The sequence below is a fragment of the Scophthalmus maximus genome, chromosome 5, assembly GCF_022379125.1.
Source record: "Scophthalmus maximus strain ysfricsl-2021 chromosome 5, ASM2237912v1, whole genome shotgun sequence".
NCBI classification, from domain to species: Eukaryota; Metazoa; Chordata; class Actinopteri; order Pleuronectiformes; family Scophthalmidae; genus Scophthalmus; species Scophthalmus maximus.
In genome coordinates, this window is record NC_061519.1 from 14,640,766 (window position 1) to 14,665,326 (window position 24,561).

General features: G+C 45.8%; 1 protein-coding gene across 3 annotated transcripts in view; it reads right to left on the reverse strand.

The window, feature by feature from the left end:
- The window catches only part of epha4b (eph receptor A4b), a 78,146-nt gene extending 63,976 nt beyond the window's left edge, over positions 1-14,170 (reverse strand). For 2 of the 3 annotated variants that reach the window (XM_047332198.1, XM_035635867.2), the window contains exons 1-2: positions 13,987-14,170; positions 1,327-1,391 (exon numbers count right to left, since the gene is read on the reverse strand). In XM_047332198.1, coding sequence (XP_047188154.1) covers positions 1,327-1,391; positions 13,987-14,101 — 180 coding nt within the window. In that variant the 5' untranslated portion in view covers positions 14,102-14,170. The remainder of the gene's footprint in view (positions 1-1,326; positions 1,392-13,986) is intronic. The other variant, XM_047332197.1, reaches the window with a different exon arrangement.
- Between the last annotated feature and the right edge of the window lie 10,391 nt (positions 14,171-24,561).

A 24,561-nucleotide genomic window follows, 5' to 3' on the forward strand; every position in this document is an offset into this window, starting at 1 on the left:
GAGAACGAGCAGGAAAGGGAAAAAAACCTTAACCAGCTTTAACCAATTTAATTATTTCCTTTTGTCAGATAAAACCGCTGATAAAGCCCGTGCCTCGGCCCCCAAAAGAAGAGACACTAAAACAAAACGCTTTTCCCATGTCTCAGCTGATGCCGCCGTAGTTTATTTAGGTTGTGCGGAGGCCCATAGAGCCAGTCTCCTCTCAGCTTCTGTACCCACTCAGTCAGGAAGGAGACGGCAGATCCCCTGTACGCTGACAGTTCATGAATAAAGATATACAGGATGGAGTTTATCATATATATTTCACTTTTCTAGCCAACACACGTCTTTGAGGGTAAACCAACAACACATGTGCTTTTCTGAGCCATGATCAAGCGAACCCCAACTGAAGCGTATTTTCTTGTGCACTCTGCTTTGCAGACTTAGACGGGACCTTTCGGCTTAGCCACAGATGGCACACATCCTGCTCGTCTGTAAGGGGCCTCAGTGAAAACGTACACAAACATCCACAATATGGCCACACAATCGTCGCATTTCAATTAAGTGAACTTGATACCCTTGATTGCATGAGAAAACAACCTTGCTTAGCTTCAGCTGCCTCTCCTCCGCTGCACACAACCATGAAACCGCGTGTGGCATCCTGCAATTTAACACACTGACGCTGAATAGTGGAGAGGAAGTGTGACTCAAGGGGAAATGGAATTAATTCAGTGCCATTCAACAGCTCTAATGCTGGAGTGACATACAGATCCCGCTCTTATTTCTTTATTGAATAAACGCTCTTCCTCTCTGCACTCTCACCCTCTTCCTCTCCTCTCACTTCTCTGTTGTCGTTTTCTGATTCATGCTGGCTGCACTCGCTTGGTCCCTATACCTGCAAAGGGCTAGTTATATAACGGCCCATACACACACACACACACACACACACGCACACACATGCAAACGACACAACGTGTACACATCAACTCCGCTTGTGTAAGAATATCTGCCCCTCCACCCCGTCCCTTCACTCCATTCCGAAAATCACAACCCGGAATAAATGGAGGCTCCGGTGCCACGGCGTTTTCAGCGCAGCAGAAATAATTTGTAAATTCCCCCTGCAGACTCCCGATTTAGCATGGAGCGCTGAAGAACCCAGTGCACTCTTAAAACACACACTCCAGCGCCGCCGCCAGCTCCGAGGCCCTGTCTGTTCCCCCGAAAATAAAATGAAGCGAGTCAACACAACCCGCTAGTTGTGAATCCGATTTATACTTTTGGCGCCAGATCCAACAGGAAGAGATGAGGATTTGCGTTGTGTGTTGGTGTTGTGCTGCATGTACTCACCCCCTCATTAGGGTAAGCCTCCCAGCCCAGGTCAGCCAGAGCCGACATGGAGTCCAGCAACGTCACTGCAAAAAACACAGAGGAGAGAAAAAAGCATGTTAACATAGTGAAAAAAAAAAAACTGTCACAGTCACTTTTCATTCCTTCGTCCCGGTTTCCTAAAAGTCATGAGAATGCGTTTCCATATCCAGCGTGAAGAATTTACTGCCTCACATAGAGCTGTGCATCGCATGACATTATGTCGTAAACTTCCCGTATAAAAACGCCGAGATGTTTCCCTGTTTTATACGAGGGTGTGTTTTGTTGTGTTGGAGCACAACGGCAGTGGAATCTCAAGCAGTGGTGAACCTATAATTTCAACTGTACGATTGCTGCGGTTGTGCTGCAGCTGTTTCGGTTCAGGGGGACACAAACGTCTGTCAGTGAAACGGCATCAAGATACCAAAGCAAGAGAATATATTTATAGTTACATTTACATCTTTAACATAAAACTGACACCCCACCCGAAAACCTCTCTCTTCCTGAAGGAGAGAAGACGCTGTCATCACACCGTATGGATTTCAATATTGACATGTTTTCAGGAGGGTTCAAACAATGTCAGAATAATTGCAAGGGGGATTTATTAAACCACATTTGTACTATTCACTTGTACAGTATGCTCAATATTTAATACTGCAACTACAAAAAGATCTCTGAAATGTCACTTCAATTGGAGAATCTCGCCCTAGTGCAAAGGTATAGGATGAATGTGCACATGTGGTTCGAATTGCACACGTGTCCCGTGTGTGATCTCCGGTGTGTGACAGGAGAAAGTGGAGGAAGGATGCAGGAAGGCGAGAATGAAAAGTGAGAAGGTGGCAGGTTGACCGGCGGGAGGCATAATGAAAACCTGCTCAGACTCTGGAGCGAGGTTCTCCGACTGCGTGTGTGTTTGTGCTCCTGTTACTCCTCATGTTGTGGGGACCTAAACCTGTTTACAAAGTCACAGTAAGGTGACCTGTCAGCCTGGTGGGGGTCCCAATAAAGGGAAGAGCGGTTTTCAGGTTAGGTTCAGGTTGTGGTTTGGATTGGGCAAGTAGTAGTTAGGGTCAAGGTTAGAGTAAGTCTCCAAGAAATTATTGTAAGTCAATTGTCCTCTGAAGTCATGGAGACAGTGTGTGTGTCACTTGTGAGTGTGTTTGCGTGTGTGTGTGTGTTTCTTGAAGCTTGGCTCAGTCAGGTCCTAATCAAGCCCTCAACACCGCTGACCATCAATATTCAAATAGTATCCATCTGCAGAGACTGCTGCTTATCTCCCTCTTCTCTCTCGCTCTCACAGGTTATCGTCCCGCTATTGGAATCTTTGAACCCACTCTATGCTTTCAATCCACAGATCCCAGATCACACATCCGAGTCACTGACCTGTCACAGTTTAAACTGAGGGCATCACTTTAAAGTCGGACACTGGCATACTCCCTCCATTTTCACAAGGTGACAGCAGTGAAGTGGAAAGTCCTATTCCAGAGTAAAAGGAGAACACAGTTTGCCCTCCCGAATGTGAATGAGACTAATCACTCAATTGAGAGAGGTAGAAAGTGCCTGTTTACAAGCCCCTCTGTGTATCCAAACTGCCTGTAGGTGTCACAAAGAAACTGTAAAATTGGCCCAGCCTCCTCTTTTCCTGTCTTTCTCTCTCTCTTTTTCCTCTTCCTCTCGCGCTCATGCTGTTCATCAGCGATAACTAGAACCCAGCCATTCTCCTCAGCTCAGCACACCGTGACAGCAGGGAGGCATGTCATGCTGCATCGGTGTATATATGCGTGCGTATGCGCGCGCAATGGCACACATATCTGCGCGCGTGTGGGCGCGCTCGCACACGGCCGCGTCTGCGTGAGAAAAACAGCCAGAAAATAGTGCACTTGGTGTAATGAAGCACAGAGAAAGAGAGAGAGAGAGAGAGAGAGAGAGAGAGAGAGAGAGAGAGAGAGAACGGCTGCGTAGAAGAGCTGAGGTGAGAGAGCCAAAGATTAAATGAGAGGGATGAGGCAGAGGAGAGATGCTGAGCAGCAAATGGTCAGGGGCGGCCTCCGGTCCGCGTGTGTGTTCAGAGAAACAAAACACCGTTTAGACCACATTTTTCGCAGTTCATGTGCATTTGAGCGGCGTACAGAAATAGGAGATAATAGCTTAATAATATGTGATTTCAGGACCTGACAGACAGGTGTACACGCACACACACACACACACACTGCTCAGAGATAAAAGCTACCTATTAACTGGTATGTGGCATTTAGCAAAATAGCTTGTTTCACATTCACTCAATTATGCCAGTTATAATATTTGTGACTATTTATTGCTGTACTGCCTTTCGTACATACTTTTCCACACTAGTATCTAGGCTTACATATACTTTTGATTATATTTGTATAGATTTCAAGATATTTGTAGGGTAAAATGGAGACTTGTACTTAAAGCAGTGAAAAACTTTACAGAAATATTGTCCGACTTACTCTAGTGCTGTTTTCAGTCAGGAAATCTGGAACGCAAAAAGATCTTCCAGTTCTCTGTATCCCCCTCCACTGTTCCTCTTTTCTCTGCATTTTTTTTTTGCATGTGAAGTCTCTCATTATGTAGAAACTTGCCTCGCAGAACTGCCTGGTGTTACTGAGGCCATTACATGTTCTAAAGCCATTTTGCAGCCCGCTGGGAAAACGCACACATACATAAAACCTACACATTGACACTTTTTCTCTTCTCCTCACACCTCCTGTCAATACCACTTATCACTTGTAATCAATGACTGGACTCATCAATAATGTATTTGCTATAGCTTCCTGTCTGCTGACACTGCGAGTATGCATACAGTATAGGCTGTGTGTGTGTGTGTGTGTGTGTGTGTGTGTGTGTGTGTGTGCTTGCGTGCGTGCGTGCGTGCGTGTGTGTGTGTGTGTGTGTGTGTTGTCAAAGAGGTAGAAAACAGAGAAATTAAGAAAAAACAAAGCCTTCCTTTAGCAATGAACTTCTATATTTCTGTCCATCCAGCTTTAAATGCTCTCACCCTCTCTTTCTTCTCATGGGATATGGCCTTCGCGTGCATGCGTGCGTTCATGTGTGTGTGTGTGTGTGTGTGTGTGTGTGTGTGTGTAATCTAAGCCTGCTTTGGCCCGGAACAAAAACACCAAGCTCATCACTCAGTCACTCAAGCCAGGCTCATGTTCGATCTAATGACAAGTCTCTCTCTCTTGCACACACACACGCACACACACACACACACACACACACACACACACACACACACACACACACATACACGATCAGATGAACATGATATCTCACAGTGGAGCATGTTCCAAATTTCAGCACTTAGTGACAACGATTGAAAAAAGAAACAAAATCTCTCTATTGCCGTGGCTTCCCCCAGCTTTTCCGTCTAAAAATCCCCCTTTCACACAAACCAATTCACGCATGAACACTCCTTCTATTATTTCCTGAGCTTCCATCACAGCGCACAAATGCACAGATCCATACATGCACACACGTGGCCTGATTACTGCGAGAGCTGTTTGGTTACAGGGAGACATGCTGTCTTATCGATTTTCAGCACCAAACTGTGAGGTTTTACATTATGAGAACGAGAGCCGAGGAGGGGAAAGGGGGGGGGGGGGGCTGTGAATTTGTCGTTCACAAATTCCTGTACAAATACGGTACAACTGCTGAGACTGCACCTATAGCCATGTGTGGAAGACGTGAAACATTTTTCTTCTCCTTTGTCTCTCCATCTCCTTCTGGATGTGTCTATTTTGCTCCTCACTCCTCTTTTCTCTCCGTCTGGAGTGTCTGTCTCTCCCTGTCTTCCTCTCTCTTTCCTTCTCTTCCTGCTCATGCCTCTCTGTCACCCCCCCCCCCTCTCCTCCTCTGCTCTTCAGCTGGGCTGCGAGAAGCTGTGATCCACCTGCCAAGAATCAGTCGGCACTGCCAACAGCCAGACTGGCACACAAAGGGACCCGGGATGCTTACACACACTCGCATTCACACGCTAAAACTGACAAACACACAACCTAAGATGGTGCCAGTGCCACAAAGAGAAAAGGCTGCACAATAAGACCACCATGCCGACTCAATAAAGCGTACAATATGTGACTACATAATGAGTTCATAAGATCTTTTTCTGCTCACAGCAGAAAATGTTGAATTTTAAATGGGCAGATAGCGGAGGGGCTTGCTGACCCTGCTTGCATGAGCCTCGCTGCTTTTGTGTCTCACTCATTTTGAACGTAAGCCCCATTTTTATTTTTCCTTTAAAAAAGTGCAGATCAGCTCAAACCCATTTCCACCCAGGTCTTATGTTCCCCGACACCAGGATGTTGTTGTGTGTTCCTCCTTTAAAAAATGCTGACAACTACGCGTTACAGCGATCCAGTTTGCACATCCCCCTTGTGACGAGAAAAAAAAATCCTCCAGTAATAGAAAGGGAAGAGAAAATGGCAAATGAGACGCTGATCTCATCTAATTCTCTGAAAGAAAAGATAGGCGTGTTCCCCAAAAGGTTGAACTATATGAGGTTCATCAGAAAGACAAAACCACTGAGACTGAAATCCCCTTGAGACAAGAGAAAAAAAGACTAACAGACAGTTGCAGTGTAGATAACTTACTCTGCCCTAATATACAACTGTACGCAAGTGCACACACACACACACACACACACACACTCCTGCCTCCACTCCACTGAGATTGCAGTTCAACGAGTGAGGGTGTTGTCAGGGCAACAAACGGGCCGATGGAGAGCAGGATGAAGGAGTGAGAAGAGTTGCGCTCTGAACTTTGGGAGCAAACTAGTGTCGTACGAACACTGCTGCTCTTCCTCTCATGCTGTCTTTCCATCAGTCCGCTCTCCACTCATCCACAAACCACCAGAGGCTCTCAGTCCGTCGCTTTTCCTCTAGTTGTCTCCTTCCATCTGCGCTCTCATCCTCTGTTCACTTTGTTGAAGTTCTATGCGGCTGAATATCCTTCCCATCCTATCTCAAAAAAGAGAATGTTTCCGCATTTCAATGTATCTGCATTTACAGAAGTCTACTGCATACATTCGTCATCACATATTTTCTCTGTTTGCACGTTCAGTCGGGTGTGTTTCCCATGAGATGGGCGTATTTCACTTTTCACTGTGATTTTTTTTGTTGGAATGAGGTGGAATCATGATTATGAAGTGAAAAGTTATTCTTCAGCAAGTGTGATCGCTGTCTGCAAATTCAAAGTGCCTACGAATAATTTCATCTTTATTTTGAATTCAGTTCCATTGCTCCTGCTCTTTGACAACCCGTTCAGAGAACTGTTGGTGCTGATCCTCTATGCTTAAAAATACAAAAATAAAATAAACTTCCACTTCAACAGTGTTGAGCACCCTCGATCTACATAGTTGCACTGTAGCCTTTATTGCTATAAAAATGATCACTGAAGGTAAAAGATGATTCTGTGGAACAATTAGGCATCTGCACTATCAGATGTCTGACAAATTATAAAAGCAATGAATACAACTCAATAATTTGCCTTTCAACTGAAAAACAAAGTTTAAAAAAATGATATTTACATAAATATAATTGTATAGACAAAAAAGGTTTAAAAAAGACACGATCAGAAACCTGGATAATGTTTATCAATCATATATACAGAGATACTTTACACCAAAGTGGTTGATACATGTTTAAAATAGAGTTGTGATAAGTGGTATAGACATTAATCAGCCTTAATCAAATTCTTCATATCTGGATCAGAAGAAATTTGCAAACCAGCTGTCATCACTTTTTATCATCTACTTTTGTGTAGTTTACTCTCACAAGACCTGTACAGTGAGGGAGACCATTCACATTAGACAGGCAAACTAGTGGAAGAAAAAAAGACAAACAAGTAAATATGTCCGCATGACTGCATATACGTCTAAGCTGTGAGGTTGGATTTTCATGTATAAGACAGATGCAATGTGAGACAAATCTAATCCAAATTCAGGTAAAAACGAGTCACGATAACATCTGCAACATCAAAACGCTACTGGGAAAAAATGTGAAGAGGCTCTTTTCCAATGCCGCTGCTTTAGTAAAGTGATTTTTTTTTTAAAGGAATGCGCATGGTTTATTGAAAACCTTATTCTCTACAGCCCTGAAAACAGACCTGGCAACCCAAAAGGCAGATTGAGCACAGAACAGGAATATTTTCATGAAAATATTCATGTTTGTGACGAACTGTACCTCATTGAGACCCCCACCACCACCACCACTGAGGCAGAAGGTACAAGCCTACTCTGTTATTTCTTCACACGCTGTAAGAAGTGGAAGAGGAGTGAAGATGCCATTCTGACAGACAATGACAGGAGTACTGCCCTAGTTTGTCGCTTGAAGAGGCTCTAGGGTGTGTGTGTGTGTGTGTGTGTGTGTGTGTGTGTGTGTGTGTGTGTGTGTGTGTGTGTGTTTTATGCACATGCTGGTTGAATGCTTACAATGTTGAACTGTGACACCCAGTCAGATCCCAACACTTTTTAAATAAGCTTCTTCCACCAGTATGACAACGACTCATCAAGGGCAAACAGCAACACGTGTACACACACACACACACACACACACACACACAGGCATTTGTGAATTCAGAAATGAAACCGCAGACAGCTCCACGTCTGCTCAAACTGTGATGCATCCCACCAAAACTGCATTAAAATAACTAGTGAGGAGTGAGTAGAGTGAATGAGCAATGACAGGTAAGGCTTTGTTTCTTAGTAAGACACGGGACAGCTTTGTTTCTCGAAAACATTCCCCCTCGAGTGTATGTTTCTCTTGTGTGACTTCCACCTTTTTTGTGCTCTGCTAGCTCTGAAGACATTTTCTCTGATGGGGCGAGCGCACACACACACACACACACGCAGCTGTCACACAGTGGTTGGTCACAGGAGGGTAAATTGGCTTGGAATCTCTGGAGTGAGCCTCGGCAGTGGAGACGGATAGGAACTCACATGTCAGATAAAAGTGTGCTGAGACAGTTTACTGTTGATACACACACATTCAACATGTATTATACACACACACACACACACACACAGACACACACACACAGTGCACACACACACACAGACACACACAGACACACCTCAGTGCCTGTCGATACCACACATATACAGTAATTGTCTGGCTGCCTCCATAAAAATCAACTTAAACCAATTTACACTAATGTGGACGGCATGGAGTAGTAAACAGACGGATCAAGTTCAACTAGCGAAACACTGAGGCCAAAAAGCACGAGGGCGGGAGGATGTACAGCAGAACATGTCAGGGGGGAATTGTGTGAGCAAAACAACAGACATATTATTGTAAGCGTGGCCTTGTTTGCTGCTGTTCAATTTTATCTGGCAAACCTTCTCAGGTTTCAGCTAATACACGATAAAATGTCCATAGAGGAGACAGGCAGACAAGAACCCCTCAACCAGAATACAATATGTCTGTTGGAAAATGATTATGTTATTTTATAATCCACCACCTCCAAGTTTATGCAGTTGCTTTGGTGGGAGTTGTTGAAAGATCTTAGTCAAGTTTAAAAGATGTGAACAACTTTAATGTGCTTCTGCCTCTGAGGAGCTCTTTCCTTCCTGAACATTGCGATCTGCGAGAACCAGCATGTGTACAGTATTTTCTCACGGTAAAATTGAAGCCCAGGTTTTCATGTGTTTTGTGCTCGTGATACCTTCACAGCCGTTCATCAGCAGTGAAAAGGATTGGAGCACTGGTCAGCAAACGTATCCCACAGCTGACCCAAGTCCTCGGACTGTTTGTCTGTGAAGCTGCCTAATGCAGCCTGTCGCTGTCGTGGCACGAGCCAAACCCGCAGAGCAAACAACAAAAGAGAAGCAGAAAGAGAGAGGGAGACACACAGACAGAGAGAGGGAGAGAGAGGGTGGGGGTGGAGGTAAGGAAACAACGGAATTCAATTTAGCTGAATAAAAAGGTCAGAAGTTGCAGGGCTGGGTGGTGCATGTGGACGAGAAGGGGCAGTGAGCGGGAACAAGGAAAGGGAGAAATTAGAGAGTGTGTGTGTGTGTGTGTGTGTGTGTGTGTGTGTGTGCGTGTGTGCGTGTGTGTGTGTGTGTTAGACAGTGGCCAAGGCCCAGTGATCAGTGACTTGACCAGCAGTTAAGGGCTGGTTCAGAGGGGGGCAGGGGTCAGCAGACATGGCGGTAGAGGAGGGGGAGGCCCACTTACATCCAAACTTCACTTCAGACATCACACACTGAGGGAAGACTTCCTGTGACATTAATGAGCTCTGCATCTGACGGGAATCACCCGGGCATAAAAACTGTTCCGAGTTTTATTCCAGCTGGTTAACACACACACACACACACACACACACACACACGTTCGCTCTCACTAAGGGAACTGAAATAATGTGTGTTACATATCAGTCGCTTTCTTGCAGGGCAGCTTGTAGAAATGAAATACAGTGCACACTGTCTATATAATATTGAATCTCTAAGTGCACTCCAAAAAGCCAGTGAGGTTTTGTTTACAATTGCTAACATCGTGAAGAAAGTAAACTTATGCATGCCATGATCATATACATACGCATAAATATATCCCAGATGCTTTTCTTTGATTTGACCTGAACAGTTTTCTCAGTCCAACATTTCAAGAAATTTCTGGAACTTTCTAACTCTCGCTTATTTAATATCCGGTGTTTCGACTGAGTGCAGCGACTTCCCCTCACAATAACGACGGGACAGTTTGAGCACCAACAGACGTGACACGACACGTTGATTTTATTTTTTGCAGTACCCCAAATGAACTGATTTTCAATTGGCTGTGCGGAATAAGAAACCGTTTTCAGCGAGCACAGACCACCATCAAGTACAACACAACGGCTCTGTGGGTGCAGTTATTGGCACTCTGCTCAGCGGAGCACGGAGAGGTGGTTGGGTTACTCAGTTTGTCTTGAACTGCGTCTCTGTCTTTGTCCTTTTTTCCTGCTTTCTCACTTTTGTCTCACAGATTCTCTCTTGTGGATCTGTCTTTTCGTCTTTTATTTATGATCTGAGTCTCTTTGTGTGTCTCTCTCTCTCACACACACACACACACACACACACACACACACACACACACACACACACACACACACATACACACTGAATCCATGAGGTGAAGCCCACACAGCAGAATCCTTCTCTGTCACTGAGCTGTATTTATAACCCCATCAATCAGCCAGCCCCGGGAATACGTGACACTATTCTCCAGACCAAGACCACCAAACTGCCCCGCAGCCATACATTAGGGTAGGGTGAGAGTGTGCGTGTGTGCGTGCGCGCGTGCACGTGTGTGTGTGCTCATACACTCATTTGTGCTTGTGTAGGGGCCAGTTTTGAGCCGACATAGAAGCTCAACCTTGTTACAGAGAACAAACAGTGGCTCACGACTCCTGTCCAACTGTTGACGATCAGGGAAAAGAGCCAGAGAGAGAGAGAAGGAAAGAAAATGAGACGACAAGTGGTAAAACAACCAAGGTGAGAGTGGCGGAGGCCAAGAGGAGGCAGATAGGAAATGGAGAAGAGGAGGTGGTAGGAAAAGCAGACGGGTGCTCGCGCTTGCTGTCTCTCTGTTGCTCTCTGACGAGAGCGAAGATCTATGTCCTCTTCTGTCCAAGGTCACAGTTGTTACATGGGAGCAGAGCAATATCTCTCGCGCACACACATGCACACGCTCGCACACGCACACACTTTGTGAGATATGGCTCTGCCGATAACTACAAGCAACCATTATAGATTAAAGCAATTAAACCAGAGAAGACCTTTAACCCAACATTATGCCACAGTCAGGATCTTGTGTGAATCATAAGAAGTGTGTGTGTGTGTGTGTGTGTGTGTGTGTGTGTGTGTGTGTGTGTGTAAGTAGAGGGCATGCTCTACATATGCTTGCCTCACTGCTCACCCTCATGTTAACCTTATGAAGCAATACAGCAGTTTCCCACCCAGCAACCCAGAGGCCGGTCCTATAAAAAAAGACTGAACGTGTGGTTGCAAGACCAATTACAGATCACAGTAAACCTGAAAACCTAAAAACTCGACATAAACTCTGTGCTCAGATTTCAGGCAAAATTTGGAGTTAAAACATGAATTCACCTCTATAAGTATATTCTAATCAACATCCAGTTGCAGCTGAAGGAAGCGTAAACCTCCAATCATGCTTCTTTGGTTTTCTAGGCTTGAGGAGGTATATTTAGATATGGAAAAATAGAACGGAGTGATAATCTGCTCCGTTCCCCAGCACGGTTCTGCACAAGAGGGGGAAAAGCAGGTGCGAAGAAATAACCAATAAAGAGAAGACAATTGTCGGTCCACTGGGTTGGGACGATAGGGTAAAGAAGGGATGAGGTGGGAGTCGGCCAGATGAGGACAAAAAAAGAACCAAGCAGAGACCTGAGAGCATCCACCCAGCTGGTACATCAGTGTGCCCTCAGGGTTCACACGTTGTGTGTTGGGCTCCCTCTGCTGGCCCACACGAACCCACCCGCTCCTCGCCCCCTCCCTTTACCGTTGAGGACCTTCAGAGGATCTCCGTCACAACAACTTGTGAATGAACCCATTTCCAGCTCAGACCGTGTGCCCAAGTCCCCAGTTAGCAGCAATTTCAAGCAGTTCTGCCACAGCACAGTGTTCCAGTCCAACCCCATAACTGTGTTTCTTGTAAATGCCAACAATTTTGGAGCGGATCAATAGCTCCAGTAGTAAACTAAGCCTGTTGACAGCTTAACACTGTTTCCGTGCTCACACTATCAGCTCTGTCAAAGGGACTGTGTTCTTAATTGAGCCTCGAGAGCTGAATATCTCCTTTTATGACGGCCTCGCTCCGCTATACTAGACAGACTCAGAGGGAGGATTTCCTGGAATAACATGACTGCCGAGATGCGTGGGTGGAGAATATGCACACTCATAGACTAACACAAGGTACTGACACACACACACACACAGCAACACAAAGAAAAGCAGTCCCTCAGCTAAGCGTGCAGTCACAGCAGGAAAACTGGCAGGCTGAAAGGTAAAAGCAGAACATAGAGCAGCTGACAAAAATGGCTTCATTGGATTACCGTCCCACTGGGGCACATGCACACACCCTGCACGCGCGCACACACACACACACACACACACACACACACGCCTGGCAGATCATGTGAAAAGTGTGTATTAGTACTGAACACACCTTTGACCTATCAGTCACCTTAAAAATTCTCATGTTGAACATGTGACACACACACACACACACACACACACACACACACACACGATGCACCGCAACTCACAGACGCCCGCTGCGCATTTGTCCAAATCAACAGGAGTTTCCTTTGGCTTCCAGTTGGTTACATCACTCATGCTCATTTCCATGAATATTTCAACAGTGTGTTAGTGTCTCCCTCATTGTCTCCTGCTGTTAGCACACTCCTCCTGCTTCTCCACGCTTCCCCTAGGTCTCTCGCGCTGCCTATATCTGTCCCTCCAGAGCTTTGTGGTTCTGCACGAACTCCTCGGGGCTGTGACATACATTCAGCTCGCACTCGTCCTGTCGAGTCAGCCGGAGACCGGAGGTCCCGTCAAACCTCGGGGTGGCCCGCCGCGTCTGTGTAACGTGAATCATTTGACTGTCAAATCTATTGTGCAGGCAATGGCGAGTGAGCGAGAGAGGGAGAGACAGAGAAGGTATCAATGAAACGGCAAATCAGGCAGCTGGTGACAGGGTTGGAGCCTTGTGGACTGACTGGAGCTTTGGGGAGAAGAGGGGAATGAAACGATCCACTGAAGGACAATACAGTCACACCGCTGTCAGACAGCCAACAAGCCAAACAACACCTCACACTCAAACAACCCACAGCAACAGCGTGCCTCACAGACCAGTGAACGATGAACACTGTCTGTGGTCCTTTCTCCACTGACAGTGCTGCAGGGTCCTCTCGGTGGCAGCCCCCCGCCCCTGTCCCAGTCCACCGAGCAGTCAGGAGTAGTTAGTGAGTAAATGCATTGGCTAATTGGTCGATGTTAATACAATAACCAGGAGAAGCTCTGCAGCAGCTTGTGACAAATTTAATGTAATTGCCGCTCCTCATTTGTCGACCGGGGCAGTTTGGGCTTCAGTGCACAGTAGAGAAAACGCCTCCATCAGTGTGTTGTAATGAAGATATGTATAATTCAGGGGGAGTCTGGCAGAGATGTCAGTGTTGTTTTGGCATAATCATTACAAGTTGGGCTATTCTTTACTGCAAGATTAACAAGTAACACGGATGAATTCAACGTGAAGAAGCTTTTTTTTGTTTTGTTTTCTGTTTTCCCCCTGATGTCAGAAAGTGGAGTTGTCCACTTCAGCCCTCTCTGTCGTCAGCGTGTCAGCGATGTCCTACACATTTAATTCCAGATATTCTCGCGAAAGAGAGAAACGTGACGAACGGGTTTACCCTTCTCCCTCTGTATCCACCTCTGCCCCTCTCTCGCTCCGCTCCTCTTCTCTATGCATCATTCATAACCGAGCCGAGCACTTCGGTGGCCGCCGCTCCGCTGCGCGCTCTCCCCGGCGGACGCGGCGCTGCGCGTCCGCCGGCGCAGCGCAAAACACCCCCCCCCAAAGTCGCCCATGATCTCACTCGTCTCGCACAGCCCGCCGGGACACCCACCTTCATTCTCCGGGTAATTCCGTAAGGCCCGGCACGGCGACAGCGCGTGGAAAAGAAGCAGAGAGGACAGCAGGGCGAGGGATGGATAGATCCACAGGACGCGTGGTGGTGCCATTTTCAGGCTGCGCTGCGCCCTCGCTGCATCCCTGTCGGCGGTGTCGAGTCGATTGAGGGGGAGAGAGGGGGAAAGAGAGAGAGAGAGAGAGAGAGAGAGAGAGTGCGTTAAGGACAAACAGAGGGAGAGAGGGAGAAGTTGGAGGAGGAGGAGACGCTGGGAAGGAGGGTCCACAGTCAGCCAAAGTCCTGTCAATCACCCTGCTGCTGTACCACCCTCTGGGGTCTTTAGAGACTCCTTGCACTGGGCTACACTGCAACAAAAAAAATTTAAAAAAGGAACAAGTGATTTAGCCTGATGCTGACTTTTTAAAAAACGATATCCTTCCTTTTTGAAATGTCGACAACAACAACAACAACAACAACAACAACACAATCGGTCGTGAGCGTTTCAAGGACATAATGACAATGTTGTTATTTCTTCCAGAGCCTTCCTAGCGGAGCTTCAAATGTGATATGAGGCTATAAATGTCGAAGCAAAACCGACCCTCTTATGGGATTAGATGCTTCTAATTATTTAAGAATAACTTTCCAAAGCCCGTTCGCTTGAAGGAAAGACGAGTTCAATCTACATCTTTAACTCAGTCATATTTATAAAAAATGAAGTGAAATAGTTTTTTTATCCCATCAACCCTCAGGAACAGTGACTCTGTCGAAGATGAATGCAACCACTGTGACTGTGACATCCACCTGCAGCACAAATAGTTATTATCTCGGAAAAATTGTTTTCCCGTCGTGCCTAAAAATCAAATGGCATCATGCAGCTAAAATATTCATTCCACATTGTTCTGTCGGGTCTAACCCAGACCCATATTCTTGGGAAACCACAGCAAAACATCTCATTATTGTTTGGATGCACAGTCAAAAGTGGGTAACACCAGGGAAACACTACCATCTAACTGTAAAAAAAAGAAAGAAATGCTGTCAATTATTTTGATAAGCGACATGGGCACAAGCCAATTACTGGATTAGTGTCAGCCCCGGCTCGCCTCTCTCTGTCTTTGCCCAGTTGTTGATATGCTTCCTGCAGCTGCTCCTGGCAGCAGGCGAGGCTGACATGCACAACGGATTCCAATCAAACACTATATGGAGATTTATTCAGCCTATATTACATGTGTTCGACTGCAGTTTGGACGTCAGGAATGCGAATGTGGCCGTTGGTATGTCTCGCGCAGGCTGTCTTTAAACATGAATAAATAATGTGTGCAGCCTGTCGCAGGAAATGTGCGAGGAAAAGCTGAGAGTGTGCAAGGTCAACCTTTCAATCCTTCACTTCTTTAACACAGCGGTGACGGTGCTCCTGTGGCGAAAACCCCGGCAGTTCAGGCATGAGAGTGGTACTGTATCATTCTTGTCATCCAACCCTTAGAAACAAATAAGCGTAGTTCCCAAAAAAATATGAAACCATTCCGTTAATTCTAATATTAGTAAAATGTAAGTTTACAGTTTGGTTTGTGGTTTTGGATAGAAATTGGGTGAAATTAGATCTGCACGTTTCTGGCTGTGAATGCCCAGCACACCTGAAAGAATGGGATGAAGAGATCCCATAGGTCACCTGATGCACTGGGGGTCTTTTTCCCCTGCGCACACGCTTAACACACGCTGTGATTTATGGAAAGATCGTGACCACAATCATATTTACGATGGGTAACGTTCTTCTATCACACTTCTGTCCCAAATGAAGCTCCTGAAAGAGCTTTAAAACTGTCGAACACACCCTGATTTGTGCTGGAAATCTGTTTCACCCTCCTCCTGGCCATGTGTGTCAGCTTTAGAAGCGTGCATCAGCTTTTGTGTTTTTTTCTTGTGTGTGTAAAGCAGCCACCTCCACAGATTTGTTAAGGGTCCAATTATGATGATGATTTGTTCCCTGCAATGGCTTTACTTGGATGACCTAATTTCCTCATTGAGAGTGTGTGTATGTGTGTGTGTGTGTGTGTGTGTGTGTGTGTGTGTGTGTGTGTGCTCTTCCCCTCCATCTTCTCACCCCTTCCTCCCTTCTTCTTCTTCTGCTGCCATGACGCTGCATTCATCCGTACGGCGACCAAACATCGCGCTGTCATGGATTCCAGCAGTGACAGCATGACACGGCCCCTTAAGCCCTTGTCACTCCCTCTACCACACACACACACACACACACACACACACACACATGCATGCACCAAAACACACACATCCTGCATGCCTCGTGGAGGAGTGATCTCGCCAGTGTAGAACACTGCTTTTGCACAAAGACATTTCAGGGCTCCACAAAAACGAGACACGGACTGAGTCACAGGGGGCCACAACAAACATTTTAAATGTGTCATGCGTTGCCTTGTGTGCTTAATTCTGCCTCCATCTGCCACTGTGTTTTTGCATCATTCACACTCTCGACTAAACTTTACAGATTTATGTCCTCCATGGAGAGGTGATCTTCTCCTACAGCCTTCCTTTAACTTGTTTTGAAAAGAGCGTCCTTTTCATTCCTTTTCGCTCCTCTTCTCGACCTCTACATTCCTACCCCTCACCCTGCTTGGCCTAGCTGGGTCAGCCATTCACTTTCTCTGTATTGCTCGGCTAATCGGCCACACAACATCTCTATCTTATTCCCTTACATACACCAACAGTGCATGTATATCTATACTCTGAGTTCCTCCCTACGAGAAAATAGAGGAGAGTTACAAACTTGGATGAGTGCAACAGGCAGCGCAGCAGGAGTGTGTGCAAGTGTTTTGTGTCGCACACATGTCCCATTCGCTTGTTTGACGAGGGGCAGAGGTGATGACAGGGTCGTCAGCCTTGCCAGGAACACCCCCCGAAGCCACCGCTCTATACACACACACACCCTCAGCCCCATTCAAAGCCACTCACTCATGTGGTAATGTCTCTATTGTGACAGCCTGAACGCTTTATGGGCAACAGCTTGGTGCAGGCATTTGGGCAGAGGCACCAGTGTGTATATGAGCATGTGCGTGAGTGTGTGTTAGTGTGTGTGCCTGCGCCTGGCTCATCCGCCGCCGAATCCGCCCTTCCACTGCTGGAAGTGTTGAAGCCTCGACGCCACTGCTCCGGACTGGTGACGGGAGAGCAGAGGATTGCAGGACAGGGGATGGGAAGCTGAGGCAGTTTCGGGAAGTCGATTAAAAGATAGGACTGCACACACACACACACACACACACACACATCCTTCCACTTCACTCCACTCTTACTTTCCTACTGCCATCATCTCAGTTGAGCAGGCAGAGCGATTCGTCATGTCGGGGAGCCCGGGTGCTGCCATACAAATAAAGGTGAAAGGGAGTGTGGGAAAGGCCTGGTGCACAAAGCCCCCCCTGCCCCCGTCTGTCTCCCTGTCTCGGTTGCATACGCGGGCCGAGAGCCCCTTCAGCATCCCCCCACCCTGTAGTCTCCAAGGCCACCATCTGCAAAAACACGACCAATCTCCCTAAACTTAGACATACAGCTCCATTCCCCACATGTACTTGTTCATTTTGTGGTGTGGTATGCTCTAGCTCAGGGCAACAACTCTGCCAAGAGTGGAGTTATGATTTTTTTTTACCATGGCCACCAGTCTTAAAATGCATGAGTTCATAGATTCTGTGAACAAAATATCTCAACATCAGGTCTCTGGAGCCCCCCCCCCCAAAAAAAACCTAGCTCAGTCCAGACAACCATTCAGCAGGGGAGATGGAGGGAGGAAGAGATGGAGGGATAGAGGGAGGGAGAAAGAGATAAAAACAGCTCTTCGAGGTGGAACATCTGCGAGCTCTACCAACAAAAATAGAGGTGAAGGAGTTTCTCCTTGACACTTACGCCAGCTTTGCAGACAGGCAGCGAGGTAAACAAACAAACAAACAAACAAACTGACAAACAAACAGTGAGAGAAAGATAAACTGAAAGAGGACGATGTTCACACTGTTTCAAATGTCTTCTCATCTGGTTTTCTCTTGTAGAGACCAAAATATAAATATAAACACACGCACACACACACACACACGCACACACACTCACAGAGAAACTGCTGACTCGTGGGCAAAGTGGATGCTGTCTGGCATAGCTGAGTCCAGTGGAAGGATATTTACTGTAAGTCTGCTGGGGGGAGAGCAGTCAGTGTCTTACCTTCTCAGATGTGTCCTTCTCAAACAGAGTGATTTAACAATCAATGGAAACTGACCTTGTCTTCCTGTATCACATTGCTGCTGGAGCTGACCTATCAGCCAATGATGAGAAAACGCCCAGATTCACCGGAGGCAAGGTGAACAACAATTTGAAACAAAAGGGGCATTTGCAAAATGAAAAAAAAACTAACCTATCAAACCTATATCTTTAGAACCCTCGCAAAATGTCTAATAGAGATAAATGGGAGCAGGTCTGGGTCGTTTATGTTATCTTATTCAACCGATGTCGCATAATATCAAAGGTGTTGAAATGGAAAAGGATGGATGGATCAAAGGAAGAATGGAGTCATAATGAGTTACTGGAGTTTGCCCAAACAGCGACAGTCTGTTGGCAGAGCGAGGAGGGAGAGATGCCCGACTCAGAGCTCAATCATTTCCTGCATGCTTTAGTGCCTCGTATTGATAGGCTGGCTGGGATCAAGGAGAGTATGAATAGGGGTTTAGGCGTCACTGTCATACATATGGATCACACAGAACTGCTGTCATCGGATAGTCCCATTATGATCCGTAGTCACTGTTGCCTCACTGACGGTTAGTCCTTTGACTTAAAGTGATGGGAACTGTGCCCGGTGTCATGGGAAGAGGAGTGAGACGGCCTCGGAGGAAAAACCTTGCCTTCAATTGTAATTATTTAAAATGTGTTAAATTCTGGAAGGAAAGAACAGGTTTGAATAATAAATGAAACAAAGGGGAAGCCTGATTTCAACAAATCATAAATTGTACTCTCGCTTTTCGTTTTCATGACTGACCATTAGATGGAGAACATAATAATCTGTCATACTATTCAAGGGCTTTAGGACATGTATAGTATAATGTACTATAATGTATAATGATGACAGTTGGCTAAAACTGCTTTCTAAATTAGTGGAGGGATATGCAGATTCAGATGAATTATGAATACTTTTATTAGTCTATGGTAAATCTGAACCAAAGTTATATTCAGTAAAAGTTCATGGTAATAAAAGCTCCCTGTTATTTTCTTTCTTTTATTCCACATTGTAGCCTCAACGGGCACATTTTAAATGACTACACTAAAAGTAAACAAAATTATAACAAAAGAAAAACCAAACCAAACTAAAAATGAATCAAAAGTTAAATGGGGGAAAGTCAAGTGAAGCTGCATTAAAGCTGCTGTTTTTCTACTTCAGGGCTTCAAGTGGCAAAAGCAGTGGGCTAAACAGAATTACTGCATTTACAGGTAGCACACTTTCCTGCTGCGCTGACTTAATTCAATAGAGCGAAATGCAGGAGTGGACAAAGTCTGCCTGTTGGCGAACGTCTGTGTGTGCCTGGCTGAGCAAAACCAAGCACTCAAAGTGGCTGAAAGCTGCAGAAACCCTGTCACACGATCTAACTTTTGATTCCAAAAAAAACAGCTGTCAATTAAAGCTTTATGAAAAAGTGCGGGTTCTCCTTTCACCCGTCCTCGCACACACACACAAACAAAATCATGTACCCAGAGCAGACACGAACACGTTGGTGCGATTTGTCACCATCTCCCTCTGCACGGACGGGCCTGCACTAATGGACGGACACTCTTTGTGTGCTAAACAAATCAGCTCCATTACCACGGGATAGACAGCATGCAGGGGCGAGAGAGACAGATACGCAGAGAGAGGGAGAACCAAAGGTTCCAGATAAGGGACGCAGAGGGAGATGAATGTAATGAAAGGCAAACACAAAAAAAAGAGAGAGAGGAGCCGGGGGAAGAGATTTATGCACGGCATACGGTGAAGAGGAGAAGCGCCGTTGTTTGAAATATAACTTTGTGCGAGTGTATGTGTCAGTGTGTACATGTGAGCCAGGCTAGACATCTGAGCGCTTCGAGGCCCTTGTGTGAGAGAGTAAATGTGCATTATCGTCCATCCATCACTCACTCATTACTCATTCACTTACTTACTCTCATTCGCTCACACACACACACACACACACACACACACATACACAAGGAGCACATACATGAATGCTGATGGGCCCTATTACGTGCACTTAACACCAGACTGGATGCGAGTGAGACACATTAATCTCCATGCAACTGTGTGAAGCGATGCTGAGTGCATCCGCGAATGTGTGTGTGTGCGTAGGGGGCGAACGTGATCCGCCGGGTTTCAGGTCAAAGCAGTTCCCTGTCAAATGATTGGTTCATAATCTGATTGACAGGCAGACTCCCTCCACGTCTCTGTCTTCTCCTTTCCTTCTCATCGTTTGTCATCCAATTTGCACTCCCTTCTCATTATCCCTCCCTCTTGTTGGATACATTTCTCCGATGCTTTTACGCCCTCCTCACCTCGTCTCGTCCGCTGCTCCCTCCGCGCCTCTCCACCCCCTTTTTCAAACGTCATGTTCGTCCTCACCTCCCTCCCGCCCCTCTCCACTCTCCCTCCATCCCGTCTCACTCTGACATTATTAACACATCATTCTGTCTGCGCTGTGATCGCATTACCTGTGGTAAGGCCGCGCATAACACACACCTCTGCCATCTGGAAGTGTGTGTGTGTGTGTGTGTGTGTGTGTGTGTGTGTGTGTTTGTGTGTGTCTACAAGCTTCTTTATACAAATATCTATAAAAACACGCCCTATATATTTAGAGTAAATGGAAACAGAAGCGGTCTTTCACCTCAGGGATAGTGGTTGTGGCCTTGAATGGTTTCTGTGGAATTACTACAGTCACATAGATTTGTTTGGAGGGTGAGGTCGACGCTCCTCTGTGCTGACATGCTGCATCAGTAGCGAGGAGATATCATCTTGTAATCTCAAGGTTGCGTAAGGTTCCTATGCTCATGTGGAATCGTCTCAGACTCTGGCTCGTTGATTTTCCTCAAATGGGACTTTTGAACTTTAAAGTAATCCGTCCAAGTGCGATACTGGTCGTCTGCGTGTGTCATCCTCGCTCTCTCCTCGTCATACTTGTTTATATGAGGTCGCTGTGTAAGGTTGCTCCAGTTGTCTATCTGATAAAGGCTAGAATTAATCAAAAAACAAAAAACCCATCGACCGTAAGACGCACGTTACACCGTGGTCAGACCTGCAGTCTTTCACAGAGCAAACATATTCACAATGACAGCCACGCCACCTCATCTACATGTTTTTAGTCGTGCTGTGGGTGACTGACATGTGCTTTGGACGGAAATATCTCTGTTTTAGGGCTTAAATGTTTGATTAAATGTAGGCGCGAAACTGATGTGGCGTTCAAAGACGCGGACGCTTTTACAGTTAGAGAGCAAGCAGCCAGGTGAGAATGCCACCAGCGATGCAAGACAAACACTCACTTTAGGGTTGACAACGGAAAGCAATTTGCCAAAGTCTCCTTTGACATTATCATGAGCTTTAATAATATGCTATAGGCCTCATTTAAACTCTTAGCAGCTGCCCGGGATCTATAGTGCCATGTCACTCAAGAATCAATATCTTTTACACACTCACTCACACACACACACACGTACACACACCCTGGGAGCAATCCCTCTTATCGGGAAACATCAGATCAAGCAGATACACTTGAATGTCTATTGGGGCCAGATTGGCTCACAGTGAGGGGACTCAGAATCAATGTTTCTGCTTGCAAGCCAAACTCATCCTGTTCTGGTGTGTGTGTGTGTGTGTGTCCGGGGAGCATTTGCCTGGCCAACCAGCTGTCTGCTTATTCACGGCATATTAATATTAAAATGGTGGTGGCAAGGATCAGAGGACAGGCGTGCAAGCCCAGAGCAGGCCGAGTGCATCCATGGACTCGCCTGACAAGAGAGGCCCCTCGTCGAGCTCCCCCGCTGGGCTCGCGAGACAAAGACAAGTGCCTGTGTTTCCAAACACGGGCCCCTCTCACCACCCAGAGGTCAGGAACTCCGAATAATCTAGCTCAAGCAGGAGAGACCATGCTCTCTCATGCCCACGCACACACACACACACACACACACACACACACACACACACTTTTGGGGATTAAGGCTTTGATATGACCCTGCTTAACCCAATATAGAAGCGAATAGCGGGGTGTCACAGGGGGAAGAGATGGCTGTTGGAAGAAAGTTTCAAAGAGTGGGGGGTCTACATGGGCATAATGACAAAGAAGTGGTGGCGGTGGGGGAGAAAAGGACAATCATGGGACGTGTGCTTTGACGGACAGAGAGCTAGTGCTCGTCCATTAAGAGTAATGAACAAGAAGCAACAGGGTGAGATAGGACTGAATGGACTCTAAGATCAAAGCAGAGAAATTAAAAAAAGAGATGGAGAGAGTCTAAAAGGGACACACTCTTTTTGATCCGCCTCTGCAAATGTTTCTCAAGCACATCCTCATGTGAAATGCCACCAACAAAGGAAGACAAATGGCTGACGACCAGACACAACTATCAATCAGTGGAATCATCAGCTGCCCTCGATAAAGGCACACTTTACTTGTTTTTTTGTTTTTTTAAAGCAAGCTAATATAAAAGCCCAGGGTTAAGCAATGTAGTGTCTGGAACGGGAAGTCTAAATGATTCAAGGACAGCTGACATCTATCTCTATAGCCTCACAACTTACTGCATTGCCATGAAGAGCAGAATAACGTCAGCTATAGCCTAGGGGATGTACTTTTTTTTGCCACTCTCGACTACTGGGCTAAATTTGGATGACTCTCTCAGAGGCTGTCAAGCGCAGGCTTCCCGTTCGCTCCCTACAGGGGAAGTACGCCATCTAGTGTATGAGTAGTACGAGGCCTCACGGAGGGAGAAAATACAGAGGAGCAGGTCATTGTGTGCGTCAGACATTCACCGAAAAAGAAGCGATGCTTTTCTACGATTAAAAAAGAAGATAATCATTGTGGAATCTCACGGCACCATGCTGTCTCAAAGACATGTAAGACCCATTCAATTTTGGCGGAGCAGCTCCATAGAGTCAAAGACGTTTCTGTTTTCATTCTCATTCTTGTGAGGGGAGAGCGAGCATGTCAACATTTGCTCAAGATATTATTTCCCAGATGAAAAAAAGATGAAGAGATGGAAAAAAGTTCAGATGGATATAAGTCTTGATGTGAGTTTATTTGAGATATTTTCACTCAGTAAATGAACATGAAATGTATGTTATGTTGTGGTCATAAATATTTGTTGTTGTGCCTCTACTGAACGCCTGCCACCCATTTTTCCCTGTTACCTTCAAGTTCTTATTAGGCACCGTCCACACAAAAACATTAAACTTACTACTGCTCCCATGCCAGAATAATTTGACCTCACTATTTAAGGCTATGTAACTCAATACAACATTAATCAAATTACCTAAATCACTTCACACACACAGACCCATACCACCCATAACATTTCTGCTTCGGGCAGTCGTACACAACGTTATGGTTGGTTTTAGGGATAATCTTTATCAGTCTCTGGCCTTTTTAATAGCACCATGAATTAAATTAACTCAAAAAAAAAATGTATTTCACAATTAGGACTTTTTGCTGGAGAAAGTGTAAACCCAATCCACACGAGCAGCACAACGCACTAACACAACAGGCCTCCGCCTCCCAACTAATCGTCCTACTTCACCAGATCTAAGGAGAGGGCTGGACAATTTGCTGTCTATAATAGCATTGGCCAAAAGAGACAGATTACTGAGGCGGTGAAAACCAACCCCATCTGAAATGATCGTGGTGGATCAGCTGTAGCATTGCGCGTCTCCCAACCGTGAAGAAGAACTGCAGGCGAGAGAGCCGCTATAATTAAAGCACTTATTGATTAGACTTTACGCGCTTCTGCGGCCCGTGGACCGTGAGCCGGAGGCGCGGGGCGGGTCACTCACTCTCACAGACATTCAAATCACCTCAGAGCCACGAGAGCAATGTCTATGCTAATGTCTATGGTAATATGGCGCCCGTTGTTTAAGTCGATTATTGACGCTTTCCCTAAATGGAAGGTTGATCCACAATTGAAGCTTTTTGTGCAGCGGTCAATAGCCAAGAGATTGATACCGGGGCAGGAGGTCAGTTTCATTTCAACTCCACCGGTTTCAGGAAATGAATTGGAAATGACTTGGTTAATTGAAGTATTAATTGGAAAGCAAATGACATTTCTCAACTCCGAGAGGGATTTCTGTTCATCTCTTGGTATTGATCGGTATTATAAAAGATCTATCTATAGAGGCCCAGGGGGAGAAGTTAGAGACCCTCATTTGTTGAGGAGCAACCTCTCACATACAAATATATATATATATATATATATATATATATATATTCTTTCACACGTTTGCATAAGACCCTCATTTGTTGAGGAGCAACCTCTCACATACAAATATATATATATATATATATATATATATATATTCTTTCACACGTTTGC